Consider the following 21079-nt stretch of genomic DNA (forward strand, 5'->3'; position numbering starts at 1 on the left):
GTGTGGATATTCAACAACCAATAACAATACACATTGTGTGTGGATATTCAACAAACCAATAACAATACACATTGTGTGTGTGGATATTCAACCAATAACAATACACATTGGGTGTGTGGATATTCAAGAACCAATAACAATACACATTGTGTGTGGATATTCTATAACCAATAACAATACACATTGTGTGTGGATATTCAACAACCAATAACAACACACATTGTGTGTGGATATTCAACAACCAATAACAATACACATTGTGTGTGGATATTCAAGAACCAATAACAACACACATTGTGTGTGGATATTCAATAACCAATAACAATACACATTGTGTGTGGATATTCAATAACCAATAACAATACACATGTGTGTGTGGATATTCAACAACCAATAACAATACACATTGTGTGTGGATATTCAAAAAACCAATAACAATACACATTGTGTGTGGATATTCAACAAACCAATAACAATTACACGTGTGTGTGTGTGGATATTCAACAACCAATAACAATACACATTGTGTGTGGATATTCAACAACCAATAACAATACACATTGTGTGTGGATATTCAATAACCAATAACAATACACATTGTGTGTGGATATTCAACAACCAATAACAATACACATTGTGTGTGGATATTCAACAACCAATAACAATACACATTGTGTGTGGATATTCAACAACCAATAACAATACACATTGTGTGTGGATATTCAATAACCAATAACAATACACATTGTGTGTGGATATTCAACAACCAATAACAATACACATTGTGTGTGGATATTCAACAACCAATAACAATACACATTGTGTGTGGATATTCAACAACCAATAACAATACACATTGTGTGTGGATATTCAACAACCAATAACAATACACATTGTGTGTGGATATTCAACAACCAATAACAATACACATTGTGTGTGGATATTCAACAACCAATAACAATACACATTGTGTGTGGATATTCAATAACCAATAACAATACACATTGTGTGTGGATATTCAAGAACCAAAAAACAATACACATTGTGTGTGGATATTCAACAAGCAATACACATTGTGTGTGGATATTCAACAATAACAATACACATTGTGTGTGGATATTCAAGAACCAATAACAATACACATTGTGTGTGGATATTCAATAACCAATAACCAATAACAATACACATTGTGTGTGGATATTCAATAACCAATAACAATACACATTGTGTGTGGATATTCAACAACCAATAACAATACATTGTGTGTGTGGATATTCAATAACCAATAACAATACACAATGTGTGTGGATAATGTGTGGTTATATTCAACAACCAATAACAATACACATTGTGTGTGGATATTCAACAACCAATAACAATACACATTGTGTGTGTGATATTCAACAACCAATAACAACAAACATTGTGTGTGGATATTCAACAACCAATAAACAATACACATTGTGTGTGGATATTCAACAACCAATAACAATACACATTGGTGTGGATAATCAATAACAATAACAATACACATTGTGTGTGTGGATATTCAATAACCTTAATAACAATTACACATTGTGTGTGTGTGGATATTCAACAACCAATAACAATACACATTGTGTGTGGATATTCAACAACCAATAACAATACACATTGTGTGTGGATATTCAACAACCAATAACAATACACATTGTGTGTGGATATTCAATAACCAATAACAATACACACATTGTGTGTGGATATTCAACAACCAATAACAATACACATTGTGTGTGGATATTCAACAACCAATAACAATACACATTGTGTGTGGATAATCAAGAACCAATAACAATACACATTGTGTGTGTGTGGATATTCAATAACCAATAACAATACACATTGTGTGTGGATATTCAACAACCAATAACAATACACATTGTGTGTGTGGATATTCAACAACCAATAACAATACACATTGTGTGTGGATATTCAATAACCAATAACAATACACATTGTGTGTGGATATTCAAAAAACCAATAACAATACACATTGTGTGTGGATATTCAACAACCAATAACAATACACATGTGTGTGGATATTCAATAACCAATAACAATACACAATAATGTGTGTGGATATTCAATAACCCAATAACATATACTACACATTGTGTGTGGATATTCAACAACCAATAACAATACACATTGTGTGTGGATATTCAATAACCAATAACAATACACATTGTGTGTGGATATTCAACAAACCAATAACAATACACATTCAGTGTGGATGTGTAACAATACATGTCAATTCAACAACCAATAACAATATACATTGTGTGTGTGGATATTCAACAACCAATAACAATACACATTGTGTGTGGATAATCAACAACCAATAACAATACACATTGTGTGTTGAATAATCAATAACAAACAATAACAATACACACCGTTGTGTGTGGATATTCAACAACCAATAAACAATACACATAGTGTGTGGATATTCAACAACCAATAACAATACACATTGTGTGTGGATATTCAACAACTGTAATACAATACACGTGTGTATATTTATAAATAACAATAACAATTGTGTGTGTGGATATTCAATAACCAATAACAATACACATTGTGTGTGTGGATATTCAACAACCAATAACAATACACATTATTGTGTGGATATTCAATAACCAATAACAATACACATTGTGTGTGGATATTCAACAACCAATAACAATACACATTTGTGTGTGGATATTCAACAACCAATAACAATACACATTGTGTGTGGATATTCAACAACCAATAACAATACACATTATGTGTGTGGATATTCAATAACCAATGACAACAATAACACTTGTGTGTGGATATTCAACAACCAATAATAATACATTATTGTGTGTGGATAATTCAACAACCAATAACAATACACATTGTGTGTGTGGATATTCAATAACCAATAACAATACACACACGTGTTTGGATATTCAAGAACCAATAACAATACACACCGTGTGTGTGGATATTCAACAACCAATAACAATACACATTGTGTGTGGATATTCAACAACCAATAACAATACACATTGTGTGTAGATATTCAATAACCAATAACAATACACATTGTGTGTGGATATTCAAAACCAATAACAACAACCATTGTGTGTGGATAATCAAGAACCAACAACAATACACATTTGTGTGTGGATATTCAACAACCAATAACAATACACATTGTGTGTGGATAATCAATAACCAATAACAATACACATTGTGTGTGGATATTCAATAACCAATAACAATACACATTGTGTGTGGATATTCAACAACCAACCAACAATACACATTGTGTGTGGATAATTCAACAACCAATAACAATACACATTGTGTGTATGATATTTAATAACCAATAACAATAACACTGTGTGTTTGGATAATTCAATAACCAATAACAATACACATTGTGTGTGTGGATATTCAATCAAACCAATAACAATACACACGTTTGTGGATATTCAACAACTAATAACAAACACATTGTGTGTGGATATTCAATAACCAATAACAATACACACATTGTGTGTGGATATTCAATAACCAACAACAATACACATTGTGTGTGGATATTCAACAAACCAATAACAATATACACACAGTGTGTGTGGATATTCAACAACCAATAACAATACACATTGTGTGTGGATATTCAATAACCAATAACAATACACACTGTGTGTATATATTCAATAACCAATAACAATACACACTGTATGTGGATATTCAAAAACCAATAACAATATACATTGTGTATGTGGATATTCAATAACCAATGACAATACACATTGTGTGTGGATATTCAAATGAAACCAATAACAATACACATTACTGTGTGTGGATATTCAATAACCAATGACATTACACATTGTGTGTGGATATTCAACAACCAATAACAATACACATTGTGTGTGGATATTCAAGAACCAATAACAATACACATACAGGTATGTGGATATTCAATAACCAATAACAATACACATTGTGTGTGGATATTCAATAACAATAACAATACACATTGTGTGTGGATATTCAACAACCTATAACAATACACATTGTGTTTGGGTAATCAAAAACCAATAACAATACACATTGTGTGTGGATAATCAAGAACCAATAACAATACACATTGTGTGTGGATATTCAACAACCAATAACAATACACATTGTGTGTGGATATTCAATAACCAATAACAATACACACTGTGTGTGGATATTCAACAACCAATAACAATACACATTGTGTGTGGATATTCAACAACCAATAACAATACACATTGTGTGTGGATATTCAATAACCAATAACAATACACATTGTGTGTGGATATTCAATAACCAATAACAATACACAATCAATAACCACACATTTGTGTGTGGATATTCAACAACCAATAACAATACATTGTGTGTGGATATTCAATAACCAATAACAATACACATTGTGTGGATAATCAAGAACCAATAACAAAAAATTACACATTGTGTGTGGATATTCAACAACCAATAACAATCAACACACACTGTGTGTGGATATTCAACAACCAATAACAATACACACTTGTGTGTGGATATTCAATAACCAATAACAATACACATTGTGTGTGGATATTCAATAACCAATAACAATACACATTGTGTGTGGATAATCAATAACCAATAACAATACACATTGTGTGTGGATATTCAACAACCAATAACAATACACATTGTGTGTGGATATTCAAAAACCAATAACAATACACATGTGTGTGGATAATCAACAACCAATAACAATACACATTGTGTGTGGTATATTCAATAACCAATAACAATACACATTGTGTGTAAGGATATTCAACAACTATAACAATAACAATACACATTGTGTGTGGATAATCAAGAACCAATAACAATACACATTGTGTGTGGATATTCAAGAACCAATAACAATACACACTGTGTGTGGATATTCAACAACCAATAACAATACACACTGTGTGTGTGGAACAATACACAATTGTGTGTGGATATTCAATAACCAATAACAATACACATTGTGTGTGGATATTCAACAACCAATAACAATACACATTGTGTGTGGATATTCAATAACCAATAACAATACACATTGTGTGTGGATATTCAACAACCAATAACAATACACACATTGTGTTGTGGATATTCAACAACCAATAACAATACACATTGTGTGTGGATATTCAACAACCAATAACAATACACACATTTGTGTGTGGATATTCAACAACCAATAACAATACACATTGTGTGTGGATATTCAACAACCAATAACAATACACATTGTGTGTGGATAATCAATAACCAATAACAATACACACTGTGTGTGGATAATCAATAACCAATAACAATACACACGCATTTGTGTGGATATTCAATAACCAATAACAATACACACCGTGTGTGTGTGGATATTCAATAACCAATAGCAATACACATTGTGTACACATTGTAAAATTGTGGATATTCAACAACCAATAACAATACACACTGTGTGTGGATATTCAACAACCAATAACAATACACATTGTGTGTGGATATTCAATAACCAATAACAATACACATTGTGTGTGGATATTCAATAACCAATAACAATACACATTGTGTGTGGATATTCAACAACCAATAACAATACACATTGTGTGCGTGTGGTTCAAGAACCAATAACAATTGTGTGTGATATTCAATAACCAATAACAATACACATGTATTGTGTGGATATTCAATAACCAATAACAATACACATTGTGTGTTGGATATTCAAACAACCAATAACAATACACATTGTGTGTGGATAATCAATAACCAATAACAATACACATTGTGTGTTGGATATTCAACAACCAATAACAATACACATTGTGTTATTGGATAATCAATAACCAATAACAATACACATTTGTGTGTGTGGATATTCAACAACCAATAACAACACACAATAATTGTGTGTGTATATTCAATAAGCAATAACAATACACACCGTGTGTGTGTGTGGATATTCAACAACCAATAATACATACACATTGTGTGTGGATATTCAACAACCAACAATAGTACATTTGGGTGTGGATAATTAAGAACCAATAACAATACACATTGGGTGTGGATATTCAATAACCAATAACAATTCAACACACCTGTGTTTGTGTGGATATTCAACAACCAATAACAATACACATTGTGTGTGGATATTCAATAACCAATAACAATACACATTGTGTGTTTGGATATTCAATAACCAATAACAAAACACATTGTGTGTGGATATTCAACAACCAATAACAATACACATTGTGGTGGTATTCAACAAAACACATTGTTTGTGGATAATAACAATACACACTGTGTATGGATATCAACAACCAATAACAACACATTATGTGTGTGTGTATATTCAATAACCAATAACAATACACACCGTGTGTGTGTGGATATTCAACAACCAATAGTACAATACACATTTGTGTGTGGATAATCAACAACCAATAACAATACACATTGTGTGTGGATATTCAAGAACCAATAACAATACACATTGTGTGTGGATATTCAACAACCAATAACAATACACATTGTGTGTGGATAATTAATAACCAATAACAATACACATTGTGTGGATATTCAACAACCAATAACAGTATACACATTGTGTGTGGATAATTAATAACCAATAACAATACACATTGTGTGTGTATATTCAATAACCAATAACAATTCAATAACCAATAACACACCATTGTGTGTGGATATTCAACAACCAATAGCAATACACACATTGTGTGTGGATATTCAACAACCAATAACAATTACATTACTTGGGTGTGGATAATCAAGAACAATAACAATACATGTGTGTGTGGATATTCTCAATAACAATACACATTGTGTGTGGATATTCAATAACCAATAACAATACACATTGATGTTGTGGATATTCAATAACAATAACAGTACACATTGGGTGTGGATAATTAGAACCAATAACAATACACACTGTGTGTGGATATTCAAAAAAAACCAATAACAATACACTGTTGTGTGTGGATATTCAATAACCAATAACAATACACAATGTGTGTGTGGATATTCAAGAACCAATAACAATACACATTGTGTGTTTATAATCAAGAAACAATAACAATACACATTGTGTGTGTGTATATTCAATAACCAATAACACATTGTGTGTGTGGATATTCAATAACCAATAACAATACACACACCGTGTGTGTGTGTGGATATTCAACAACCAATAACAATAACAATTATGTGTGGATATTCAAAAAACCAATAACAATACACATTGTGTGTGTGGATATTCAATAACCAATAACAATACACCGTGTGTGTGGATATTCAAGAACCAATAACAATACACATTGTGTGTGGATATTCAACAACCAATAACAATTTACATTGTGTGTGGATAATCAACAACCAATAACAATACACATTGTGTGTCGATATTCAATAACCAATAACAATACCACACCGTGTGTGTGGATATTCAACAACCAATAGCAATTCACACCATTATTGTGTGTGGATATTCAACAACCAATAACATTACACATTTGTGTGTGGATATTCAACAACCAATAACAATTCACATTGTGTGTGGATATTCAATAACCATAACAATTACACCGTGTGTGTGTGGATATTCAACAACCAATAACAATACACATTGTGTGTGGATATTCAACAACCAATAACAATACACATTATTGTGTGGATATTCAACAACCAATAAAAATATACACATTGTGTGTGGATATTCAATAACCAATAACAATACACACCGTGTGTGTGTGGATATTCAACAACCAATAACAATACACATTGTGTGTGGATATTCAATAATCAATAACAATACACACTGTGTGTATATATTCAATAACCAATAACAATACACACAGTGTGTGGATATTCAATAACCAATAACAATACACACTGTGTGTGGATATTCAATAACCAATAACAATACACACCGTGTGTGTGTGGATATTCAATAACCAATAACAATACACATTGTGTGTGGATATTCAAATAACCAATAACAATACACATTGTGTGTGGATATTCAATAACCAATAACAATACACATGTGTTGTGTGGATATTCAAGAAACCAATAACAATACACATTGTGTGTGGATATTCAATAACCACATAATACACAACCAATGACAATACACATTGTGTGGATAGTCAATAACAAATAACAATACACAATGTGTATGGGTATTCAATAACCACTAACAATACACACTGTGTGTGGATATTCAACAACCAATAACAATACACATTGTGTGTGGATATTCAATAACAATACAATGGATACAATCAACAAATAGACATTGTGTGTGGATATTCAACAACCAATAACAATACACATTGTGTGTGGATATTCAATAACCAATAACAATACACATTGTGTGTGGATAATCAATAACCAATAACAATACACATTGTGTGTGGATATTCAACAACCAATAACAATACACATTGTGTGTGGATAATCAATAACCAATAACAATACAACATTGTGTGTAGATAATTCAACAACCAATAACAATACACATTGTGTGGATATTCAATAACGTATACCAAATACACACAGTGTGTAGATAATCAATAAGTATAACAATACACACCGTGTGTGTGTGGATATTCAACAACCAATAGCAATACACATTGTGTGTGGATATTCAACAACCAATAACAGTACACATTGTGTGGATAATTAAGAACCAATAACAATACACATTGTGTGTGGATATTCAATAACCAATAACAACACACATTGTGTTTGGATATTCAACAACCTATAACAATACACATTGTGTGTGGATATTCAATTACGAATAACAATACACATTGTGTGCGTGTGGATATTCAAGAACCAATAACAATACACATTGTGTGTGTGTGTATATTCAAGAACCAATAACAATACACATTGTGTGTGGATAATCAATAACCAATAACAATACACATTGTGTTTGGATATTCAATAACCAATAACAAAACACATTGTTTGTGGATAATCAAGAACCAATAACAATACACACTGTGTATGGATATTCAACAACCAATAACAACACACTTTGTGTGTGTATATTCAATAAGCAATAACAATACACACCGTGTGTGTGTGGATATTCAACAACCAATAGCAATACACATTGTGTGTGGATATTCAACAACCAATAACAGTACACATTGGGTGTGGATAATTAAGAACCAATAAAAATACACATTGGGTGTGGATAATTAAGAACCAATAACAATTCACACCGTGTGTGTGTGGATATTCAACAACCAATAACAATACACATTGTGTGTGGATAATCAATAACCAATAACAATACACATTGTGTTTGGATATTCAATAACCAATAACAAAACACATTGTGTGTGGATATTCAACAACCTATAACAATACACATTGTGTGTGGATAATCAAGAACCAATAACAACACACACTGTGTATGGATATTCAACAACCAATAACAACACACATTGTGTGTGTAAATTCAATAACCAATAACAATACACGCCGTGTGTGTGTGGATATTCAACAACCAATAGCAATACACATTGTGTGTGGATATTCAACAACCATAACAGTACACATTGGGTGTGGATAATTAAGAACCAATAACAATACACATTGTGTGTGGATATTCAACAACCATAACAGTACACATTGGGTGTGGATAATTAAGAACCAATAACAATACACATTGTGTGTGGATATTCAACAACCATAACAGTACACATTGGGTGTGGATAATTAAGAACCAATAACAATACACATTGTGTGTGTATATTCAATAACCAATAACAATTCACACCGTGTGTGTGTGGATATTCAACAACCAATAGCAATACACATTGTGTGTGGATATTCAACAACCAATAACAGTACACATTGGGTGTGGATAATTAAGAACCAATAACAACACACATTGTGTGTGTATATTCAATAACAATACACACCGTGTGTGTGTGGATATTCAATAATCAATAACAATACACACTGTGTGTATATATTGAATAACCAATAACAATACACACTGTATGTGGATATTCAAAAAACCAATAACAATACACTCTGTGTGTGGATATTCAATAACCAATAACAATACACAATGTGTGTGGATAATCAAGAACCAATAACCATACACATTATGTGTTTATAATCAAGAAACAATAACAATACACATTGTGTGTCGATATTCAACAACCAATAACAACACACATTGTGTGCGGATATTCAATAACCAATAACAATACACACCGTGTGTGTGTGGATATTCAACAACCAATAGCAATACACATTGTGTGTGGATATTCAACAACCAATAACAGTACACATTGGGTGTGGATAATTAAGAACCAATAAAAATACACATTGTGTGTGGATATTCAATAACCAATAACAATTCACACCGTGTGTGTGTGGATATTCAACAACCAATAGCAATACACATTGTGTGTGGATATTCAACAACCAATAACAATACACATTGTGTTTGGATATTCAATAACCAATAACAAAACACATTGTGTGAGGATATTCAATAACCAATAACAATACACACTGTGTGTGTGGATATTCAACAACCTATAACAATACACATTGTGTTTGGATAATCAAGAACCAATAACAATACACACTGTGTATGGATATTCAACAACCAATAGCAATACTCATTGTGTGTGGATATTCAACAACCAATAACAATACACATTGGGTGTTGATATTTAAGAACCAATAACAATACACTTTTTGTAGAGAGCAGATAGCCCTCGTGTAGCTTTGCGCGAAATTCAAAAACAAACTATTTGTAGTCTCTTCCTTTAGTGACGAACAATGCAGAAATACAGATTATTTTGGAAATCACTTAAAAGTAAACTTTGTAGTTTTAACTTTACAATAGTTTGCACAATGAAATTTCCTCTTTACGTACACACAATAAAGACAAATAATAATTGTATCATTATTTGATTGCTGAATAAACACAGGAGGTACTCAAAATTATAAATTTTGGAAGTAAGTTTCACAAAAAAAGTGGTAAAAGCTGATAAGTGTAATTTTCTACACCATTTTGAGAGACCAGCTTTTTCAGAAAAAACAAACAGTTTGACATTTTTATTTCTGAAAAGATTTATGTCCATGCTACAAAACAATTAGCCGTGATGTTGAATATTACTATTGTTGTATGAATCATATAGAATGAAGATTCATTTTATTGTTTGGATTTAAGTTCGAAATTTATATTCAGTCGTTTTGTGTACATTTAACCATATTTTTTCTTAAACATAATATTTTTTGTTGTTTGTTTTGTTTTGAATTTCGCGCAAAGCTACACGAGGGCTATCTGCACTAGATGTACCTAACCTAATTTAGCAGTGTAAGACTAGAGGAAAGACAGCTAGTCATCACCACTCACCGACAACTCTTGGGCTACTCTTTTACCAACGAATAGTGGGATTACCCGTCACTTTATAACGCCCACACGGCTGAAAGAGTGAGCGTGTTTGGTGTGACGGGGATTTGAATTCGCGACCCTAGGATCACGAGTCGAGTGCCTTAACCACGTGGCGGTGCCGGGACCTTTATTGTTGTTAGCTTCATTTCGAAAGCATCGTAAGTCTATGATTTTTAAAAGTAGCGTATACAAGCTGTTATTGAACTGATTTGGATGCGGGTTGACTCAATGATAGAGCTCTGTATTTTTTGTGGGTGCGTTATAAGAGTGACAGTAAATACCTTAACGTGGATGGTGCATAATAGAGTGCTTCTGATTGATTGTGTTATTTCTGGTGAGAAGCTCAAAATTAGAGACAGTGAGTCTTTTCAGTGTGTTTCAGATACAGAAAATAGCGCAACATTTTGCGTGCATGTTTTTATTGTTATATTTATTATTTTACGTTTCCGCCACATCATATTATTTTTTTAGCTTCATATCTATTTTACATTCCAAAGATACATGCCTCCACCGCCATCCCCGACGATCAACAGCAAGTCTGAGCATAAAATCGGGTTTCCACACTCGCGTTTGACGGTTTACTTTGTCTTGAATTTCGCGCAGAACCACACCAGGGCTATCTGTGCTAACCGTCCTTAACTTAGCAGCGTAATTATAGAAGGAAGACAACTATTCATCGCCACCCACCGCCAACTCTTGACTAATCTTTTACTCTTTTTGAATTTCGCGCAAAGCTACACTAGGACTATCTGCGCTAATCGTCTCTACTTTAGCAGTGTAAGAATAGAGAAAAGGCAGTTAGTCATACTCTTTGGCTACCCTTTTACCAACGAAGAGTGGGATTGACCGTCACATTATAACGCTCCCACGGCTGAAAAGGCGAGCGTGTTTGGCGCGACGGGGATTCGAATCCGCAATCCTCAGATTACGTGTCAAGTTTCTAACCGTCTGGTCATGTCGGAACTCAATAGAGTTGGACAGAGCACAGATAGACAATTTTAAAGCTTTGCGCATGGCCACGGACCAACAAATTGATGTAAATCTAATAGTTTTAAGCATTCATACTGTTTGTTTGCTTGTTTTGGAATTTCGCACAAAGCTACTCGAGGGCTATCTGTGCTAGCCGTCCCTAATTTAGCAGTGTAAGACTAGAGGTAAGACAGCTAGTCATCACCCCCCACCGCCAACTCTTGGGCTACTCTTTTACTAACGAATAGTGGGATTGACCGTAACATTATAACGCCCCCACGGCGAGCCAGACCACATTCATACTTGTGTGGAGATTTGGGATGTTTTTAACTTCACTCGTTGCGTTTCACTGTTATCTCGAGCGTCGTCACGCCTTGAATTTTTTTGCTGCTGAGTCACTATTTAATTTGTTTGGAAAAGTTAACGTTAATCAACTGAATATTTTCTCTTTTTTTTTTTATTTAACAGTTTTAACAAGTAGTTAAGTAGTTTTTGACAGAACACACAGGGAATGAAAATAAACGCAAACCCCAAAAATGTCAGAGTCGGTGTCGAACTTCGCTGAAGTATTTGTGTTCGATTTAAATGGATAATTCGCACAACGTTGTTGATAGCTGTTACGTCATGCGATGTACACATGATAAAGTTATCTGTGCTGATGGAAATGATCGATAGTCGTTTGTGCTCTGCTAATTAGGTGACGACACAGAAGTGACATTTGTGATTATCGTAGTTCTGCGCATCATCACTAGAGGTGGCGGAAAGCAGTTGTAATTAACTGAAACTTTCGGCTTAAGTGGAAAACCATTAGCTCAAATCGTCCTTCTAGATCAAGAGAACGTGTAGGAGTAAATCTGGCTAATATGGTGATTCGTGAAGCTTTTACACGTCGTGTCAGAAAACGTAGAATAAAGAGTGGGTAAAACATCAAACACTCGAATTTATCCTACAGCTTACTAAGCCTAAGTTAAGCGTGGGTAAAACATCAAACACTCGAATGTATCCTACAGCTTACTAAGCCTAAGTTAAGCGTGGGTAAAACATCAAACACTCGAATTTATCCTACAGCTTACTAAGCCTAAGTTAAGACGGTCTTTTATTCTATCATGCTTTTCATTATTTAGGTTAAACGTTTGTTTGTTTGTTTTAAATTTCGCCCAAAGCTACTCCAGGGCTATCTGTGCTAACCGTCCCTCATTTAGTAGTGTAAGACTAGAGGGAAGACAGCTAGTCATCACCACCCATCGCCAATTCTTGGGTAACTAACTCTTTTACCAACGAATAGTGGTATTGACTGTCACACTATAACGCCCCCACAACTCAGGGGGAAAGCATATATGGTATGACGGGAATTCGAACCCGCGATGATGAGTCGAATGTCCTAACCACCTGGCCGAATACTTCTAGAAGAATTTCTCCTTTTTTTATCATTTTTAAAAAGTTCAGAATTCGTATTTTTTTATTCAAACATCTCGTAAGAAAATGTTAGTTTCACCAATATATTTGGAAGGAGATTCTCTCGAAATCACAGAGAGGGAGAAACGTATATTTTTATTTCTTTACTTCTGTCTATATTTTACACGAAAGGAACGTCCAACGAAGAATAAATATATTACGAATGTGTGGTTTATAAATGCACTGTGTGAAATCGATAACTCGAGCTGCAAAGTTGTAAAACTTTTACTAGAAATAATTCGGTGCGGTTTACTTCGAGTCAACGTAAAATTTTACATTGAGAAGTCTAAGTTCGCTTATCGCGTTCTCTTGTTTTTACGCTTCATTCATAAGTCCCAAGTGACAAACTTACAAACATTTAGAGTTACAGATATCTTTACATTTCGTATGTTTTAAATTTCCTATAGATAAATATTACTATTTAGCTGGATGATTTATTTATTAGTAATAGCAAAGTGCAAAGCTACACAATGTGCCCACCACTAGAGTTGAAACTCTGTTTTTAGTCCCCAGAAATACAGTTGAGCCGCTAGGTGGAGTTAGTTGGAGGATTTGTTTGTTTGTTTGTTTTTTGGAATTTCGCACAAAGCTACTCGAGGGCTATCTGTGCTAGCCGTCCCTAATTTAGCAGTGTAAGACTAGAGGGAAGGCAGCTAGTCATCACCACCCACCGCCAACTCTTGAGCTACTCTTTTACCAACGAATAGTGGGATTGACCGTCACATTATACACCCCCACGGCTGGGAGGGCGAGCATGTTTAGCGCGACGCGGGCGCGAACCCGCGACCCTCGGATTACGAGTCGCACGCCTTACGCGCTAGGCCATGCCGGGCCAAGTTGGAGGAACATTAGTGTTTAAGAATCTTAATATCCGAAAGGCCTAAACCGTAGATACTTCAATGAATTTTTCAGAATGGTGTTCCGCACGCTATCCTTGTAATTCGAATAAGTTTGGCCTAACAGTACGATGAACTCGATCTTTTCGTCTTTTGACAGCGTCATAATGAGTCACTTGTCTGAAATTAAGGAAAGTTTCAAATAATCTATGGCCCGGGACTTTTCGGACATCTTGTAATATAACTGTCTTCATCATGTAGTTAGCCTAAACCAAAACGTAAGTTACGAAACCTAGTTTAAGCTGTCTTAAGAGTCCGAAAGCTCAGACTAAACTTGACCGTCAGACATAAACGTACAAAATACAATACTTAGTCCAAACACAATTTTAGTTTACTTCAAATTGTTAAACATAAACACAATAAGTTACATACCTAAACAAAATCATGAGATCAAAGTTAGCCCTAACGTAGAGAACAGAGACTTCATCAATCATTTGCAGTTTAGTCAGCAAAGTTAACCCTAAAATATGTAACAGAAACTTTATGAATGACATACAGCTTAATCATTACCGTTAAGCTAGTTAAGCCTCATTATTCGCCGTTTTAGCCTTTTATTTCTATATTTGTGCGAGTATTACGTAAAAAAACCTGTTGGTTTATTATGACGATGTCTGTTAGTTTTTAAACGTAAAGTTATACAATGAGCTGTATCCATCACTGAAGCTCGAATCCTAGATTTTAGAGTTATAAGCTTACTGCTCGGGTGGAAGGGGGTGTTGAGAAAAGAAAAAAAAAAACAAGATGGAATGAATATATTATAAATAAAACTTCCCGGATGAAGTATATTTGGTTTTGGCGCCTTTACGTTTTGTTTGTTTGTTTGGAATTGACCACAAATCTTTGCAATGGGCTATCTGTGTTCTGCCCACCCCGGATATCGAAACCCGGTTTTTAGCAATGTGAGTCCGCAGACATACCAATCTGCCTCTTGGGAGCTTTTATGTTTTGGTGGGCTGTAATGATATATTTGGTTAACTGAGGTAATTGTGACATTTCCATATTTGACTTTAACTGGACAGTGGACATGCGTTATTTGCTTGCGTTTGTTTTAGAGCGAAGCCACATTGAGCTATCTCATCAAAATATCTCATTCGTTAAAAAACACTCACGTGATAGTAACACGATGCACCGTCCACCTAACATCTAAATTAACAGATAATAAAATATTGTTTGTATTTTGTTTTCTGTATAAACAAAACCACATTGGACTAACTCTTGCATGTACCTCGGGGAATCGAACCCCAGGTTTTAGCGTTGTAAGTCCATAGATTTACTGCTGTTATATCGGAGGACAAAACCTATTTTTAGAGTTAAAAACTTTCAACCTTACCGCTGAGTCACTGTGTGTATGTATGTGTGAGGGCTGTGAAGTTGTAATGTAACACGTTTTGCTTTGAGTAAGTATTGTAATCTGTTGTCAAGAAATGTTTATTATTAAGTCTATTGAAAGTTTTTTAAGCCTATGAACTTCCATTTATATATAGCTTTCTTTTCTTTCCTAAGATCAACGGAATAATCACTAATACCGGACATGGCATAGTGTTCAAAACGAACTCTTCTGGCAAAGCAACAGCAATCCACATCAACAACGGACCTTTGTCTTACAACTATCGAGTGAAAGAAGTACATTTACACTTCGGGAGCAACGAGAAGACCGGATCGGAGCACACGATAGCTGGGCAAACCTTCCCTGCAGAGGTAAGCGATTGGTGGCACAAAACAACTTGTCAGTGAAAAAACACATATGTCCACAGAACGTGTAATGTAACATACACGAACAGAAACCATTCAAGACAAAATAAAAAGAGGAGTAATAACAATAGCTACACCAACAATGTTGTTCGTTCTATAACAACAGTTACACCAACAATGTTATTCGTTCTATAACAATAGTTACACCAACAATGTGGTTCGTTCTATAACAATAGTCACACCAACAATGTTATTCTTTCTATAACAATAGTTACACCAACAATGTTGTTCGTTCTATAACAACAGTTACACCAACAATGTTATTCGTTCTATAACAATAGTTACACCAACAATGTGGTTCGTTCTATAACAATAGTCACACCAACAATGTTATTCGTTCTATAACAACAGTTACACCAACAATGTTGTTCGTTCTATAACAACAGTTACACCAACAATGTTATTCGTTCTATAACAATAGTTACACCAACAATGTTGTTCGTTCTATAACAATAGTCACACCAACAATGTTATTCGTTCTATAACAATAGTTACACCAACAATGTTGTTCGTTCTATAACAACAGTTGCACCAACAATGTTGTTCGTTCTATAACAATAGTTACACTAACAATGTTGTTTGTTCTATAACAACAGTTACACCAACAATGTTATTCGTTCTAAAACAATAGTTACACCAACAATGTTATTCGTTCTATAACAATAGTTGCACCAACAATGTTATTCGTTCTATAACAATAGTTACACCAACAATGTTGTTCGTTCTATAACAACAGTTACACCAACAATGTTATTCCTTCTAAAACAATAGTTACACCAACAATGTTATTCGTTCTATAACAATAGCTACATCAACAATGTTATTCGTTCTATAACAGTAGTTACGCCAACAATGTTGTTCGTTCTATAACAATAGTTATACCAACAATGTTATTCGTTCTATAACAATAGTTACACCAACAAAGTTGTTCGTTCTATAACAATAGTTACACCAACAATGTTATTCCTTCTATAACAACAGTTACACCAACAATGTTACTCGTTCTATAAATACAGTTACACCAACAATGTTGTTCGTTCTATAACAATAGTTACACCAACAATGTTGTTCGTTCTATAACAATAGTTGCACCAACAATGTTATTCGTTCTATAACAATAGTTACACCAACAATGTGGTTCGTTCTATAACAATAGTCACACCAACAATGTTATTCTTTCTATAACAATAGTTACACCAACAATGTTGTTCGTTCTATAACAACAGTTACACCAACAATGTTATTCGTTCTATAACAATAGTTACACCAACAATGTGGTTCGTTCTATAACAATAGTCACACCAACAATGTTATTCGTTCTATAACAACAGTTACACCAACAATGTTATTCGTTCTATAACAATAGTTACACCAACAATGTTGTTCGTTCTATAACAATAGTTGCACCAACAATGTTGTTCGTTCTATAACAATAGTTACACCAACAATGTTTGTTTGTTCTATAACAACAGTTACAACAACAGTGTTGTTTGTTCTATAACAATAGTTACACCAACAATGTTATTCGTTCTCTAACAACAGTTACACCAACAATGTTATTCGTTCTATAACAACAGTTACACCAACAATGTTATTCGTTCTATAACAATAGTTACACCAACAATGTTATTCGTTCTATAACAATAGTTCCACGAACAATGTTGTTCATTCTATAACAATAGTTACACCGCCAATGTTGTTCGTTCTATAACAATAGTTACACCAACAATGTTGTTCGTTCTATAACAGTAGTTACACCAACAATGTTGTTCGTTCTATAACAATAGTTACACCAACAATGTTATTCGTTCTATAACAACAGTTACACCAACAATGTTGTTCGTTCTATAACAACAGTTACACCAACAATGTTATTCGTTCTATAAATACAGTTACACCAACAATGTTTTTCGTTCTATAACAATAGTTACACCAACAATGTTGTTCGTTCTATAACAATAGTTTCACCAACAATGTTATTCGTTCTATAAATACAGTTACACCAACAATGTTGTTCGTTCTATAACAACAGTTACACCAACAATGTTATTCGTTCTATAACAATAGTTACACCAACAATGTTATTCGTTCTATAACAATAGTTCCACGAACAATGTTGTTCATTCTATAACAATAGTTGCACCAACAATGTTGTTCGTTCTATAACAATATTTACACCAACAATGTTATACGTTCTATAACAATAGTTACACCACCAATGTTGTTCGTTCTATAACAATAGTTACACCAACAATGTTGTTCGTTCTATAACAGTAGTTACACCAACAATGTTGTTCGTTCTATAACAATAGTTACACCGACAATGTTATTCGTTCTATAACAACAGTTACACCAACAATGTTGTTTGTTCTATAACAATAGTTATACCAACAATGTTATTCGTTCTATAACAGTAGTTACACCAACAATGTTGTTCGTTCTGTAACAATAGTTACACCAACAATGTTATACGTTCTATAACAATAGTTACACCAACAATGTTATTCGTTCTATAACAACAGTTACACCAACAATGTTGTTCATTCTATAACAACAGTTACACCAACAATGTTATTCGTTCTATAACAACAGTTACACCAACAATGTTATTCGTTCTATAAATACAGTTACACCAACATTGTTGTTCGTTCTATAACAATAGTTACATCAACATCGTTGTTCGTTCTATAACAATAGTTACATCAACAATGTTTGTTTGTTCTATAACAACAGTTACACCAACAATGTTATTCGTTCTATAATAACAGTTACACCAACAATGTTATTCGTTCTATAACAACAATTACACCAACAATGTTATTCGTTCTATAACAATAGTTACACCAACAATGTTATTCGTTCTATAACAATAGTTACACCAACAATGTTATTCGTTCTATAACAATAGTTACACCAACAATGTTATTCGTTCTATAACAACAGTTACACCAACAATGTTATTCGTTCTATAACAACAGTTACACCAACAATGTTATTCGTTCTATAACAATAGTTGCACCAACAATGTTGTTCGTTCTATAACAATAGTTACACCAACAATGTCGTTCGTTCTATAACAACAGTTACAACAACAATGTTATTCGTTCTATAACAATAGTTACACCAACAATGTCGTTCGTTCTATAACAACAGTTACAACAACAATGTTATTCGTTCTATAACAATAGTTACACCAACAATGTTGTTCGTTCTATAACAATAGTTGCACCAACAATGTTGTTCGTTCTATAACAATAGTTACACCAACAATGTTATTCGTTCTATAACAATAGTTACACCAACAATGTTGTTCGTTCTATAACAACAGTTACACCAACGTTATTCGTTCTATACCAACAGTTACACCAACAATGTTATTCGTTCTATAACAATAGTTACACCAACAATGTTGTTCGTTCTATAACAATAGTTGCACCAACAATGTTATTCGTTCTATAACAATAGTTACACCAACAATGTTATACGTTGTATAACAATAGTTACACCAACAATGTTATACGTTGTATAACAATAGTTACACCAACAATGTTGTTCGTTCTATAACAATAGTTACACCAACAATGTTATTCGTTCTATAACAATAGTTACACCAACAATATTGTTCGTTCTATAACAATCGTTACACCAACAATGTTGTTCGTTCTATAACAATAGTTACACCAACAATGTTATTCGTTCTATATCAATAGTTACACCAACAATGTTATTCGTTCTATAACAATAGTTACACCAACAATGTTGTTCGTTCTATAATAGTTACACCAACAATGTTGTTCGTTCTATAACAATAATTACACCAACAATGTTGTTCGTTCTATAACAATAGTTACACCAACAATGTTATTCGTTGTATAACAATAGTTACACGAACAATGTTATTCGTTCTATAACAATAGTTACACCAACAATGTTGTTCGTTCTATAACAATAATTACACCAACAATGTTATTCGTTGTATGACAATAGTTACACGAACAATGTTATTCGTTCTATAACAATAGTTACACCAACAATGTTGTTCGTTCTATAACAATAATTACACCAACAATGTTATTCGTTGTATAACAATAGTTACACCAACAATGTTATTCGTTCTATAACATTAGAAAACCTTTAGGTAGGAAAAACAAAACAGTGTGTTTTATGTATACCTTATATTGATAGGTGTTTTTTCGTAGTTTCTCGTACGCTTCAAAGCAAGTGAGTAGTTTTATTCTTGGTTACTTTACGTAAGATAAATGATTTCTCCCTTGATTGGGCTTAGTTGAGTTTTTTACTTTTAGGTGCAGATTCTGGGATTCAACTCTGACCTTTACGAAAACATTTCCGAAGCAATAACAAAATCTCAAGGAATAATTGGGATTGCTCTTCTAGTCCAGGTGAGAAATAAACACCTTCCATAAACGCCTCAGAAGGAGTAAAAATC

The 21079-nt window shown here is 33.5% G+C and overlaps 1 protein-coding gene across 1 annotated transcript in view; it reads left to right on the forward strand.

The window, feature by feature from the left end:
* LOC143227964 (putative carbonic anhydrase-like protein 2) overlaps window positions 1-21079 on the forward strand; it is a 109841-nt gene that overhangs the window by 77804 nt on the left and 10958 nt on the right. Inside the window, exons 3-4 of the mRNA XM_076459315.1 lie at window positions 16384-16578; window positions 20937-21032. Coding sequence (XP_076315430.1) covers window positions 16384-16578; window positions 20937-21032 — 291 coding nt within the window. The remainder of the gene's footprint in view (window positions 1-16383; window positions 16579-20936; window positions 21033-21079) is intronic.

Source organism: Tachypleus tridentatus, chromosome 10 (assembly GCF_004210375.1).
Source record: "Tachypleus tridentatus isolate NWPU-2018 chromosome 10, ASM421037v1, whole genome shotgun sequence".
Taxonomy (NCBI): domain Eukaryota; kingdom Metazoa; phylum Arthropoda; class Merostomata; order Xiphosura; family Limulidae; genus Tachypleus; species Tachypleus tridentatus.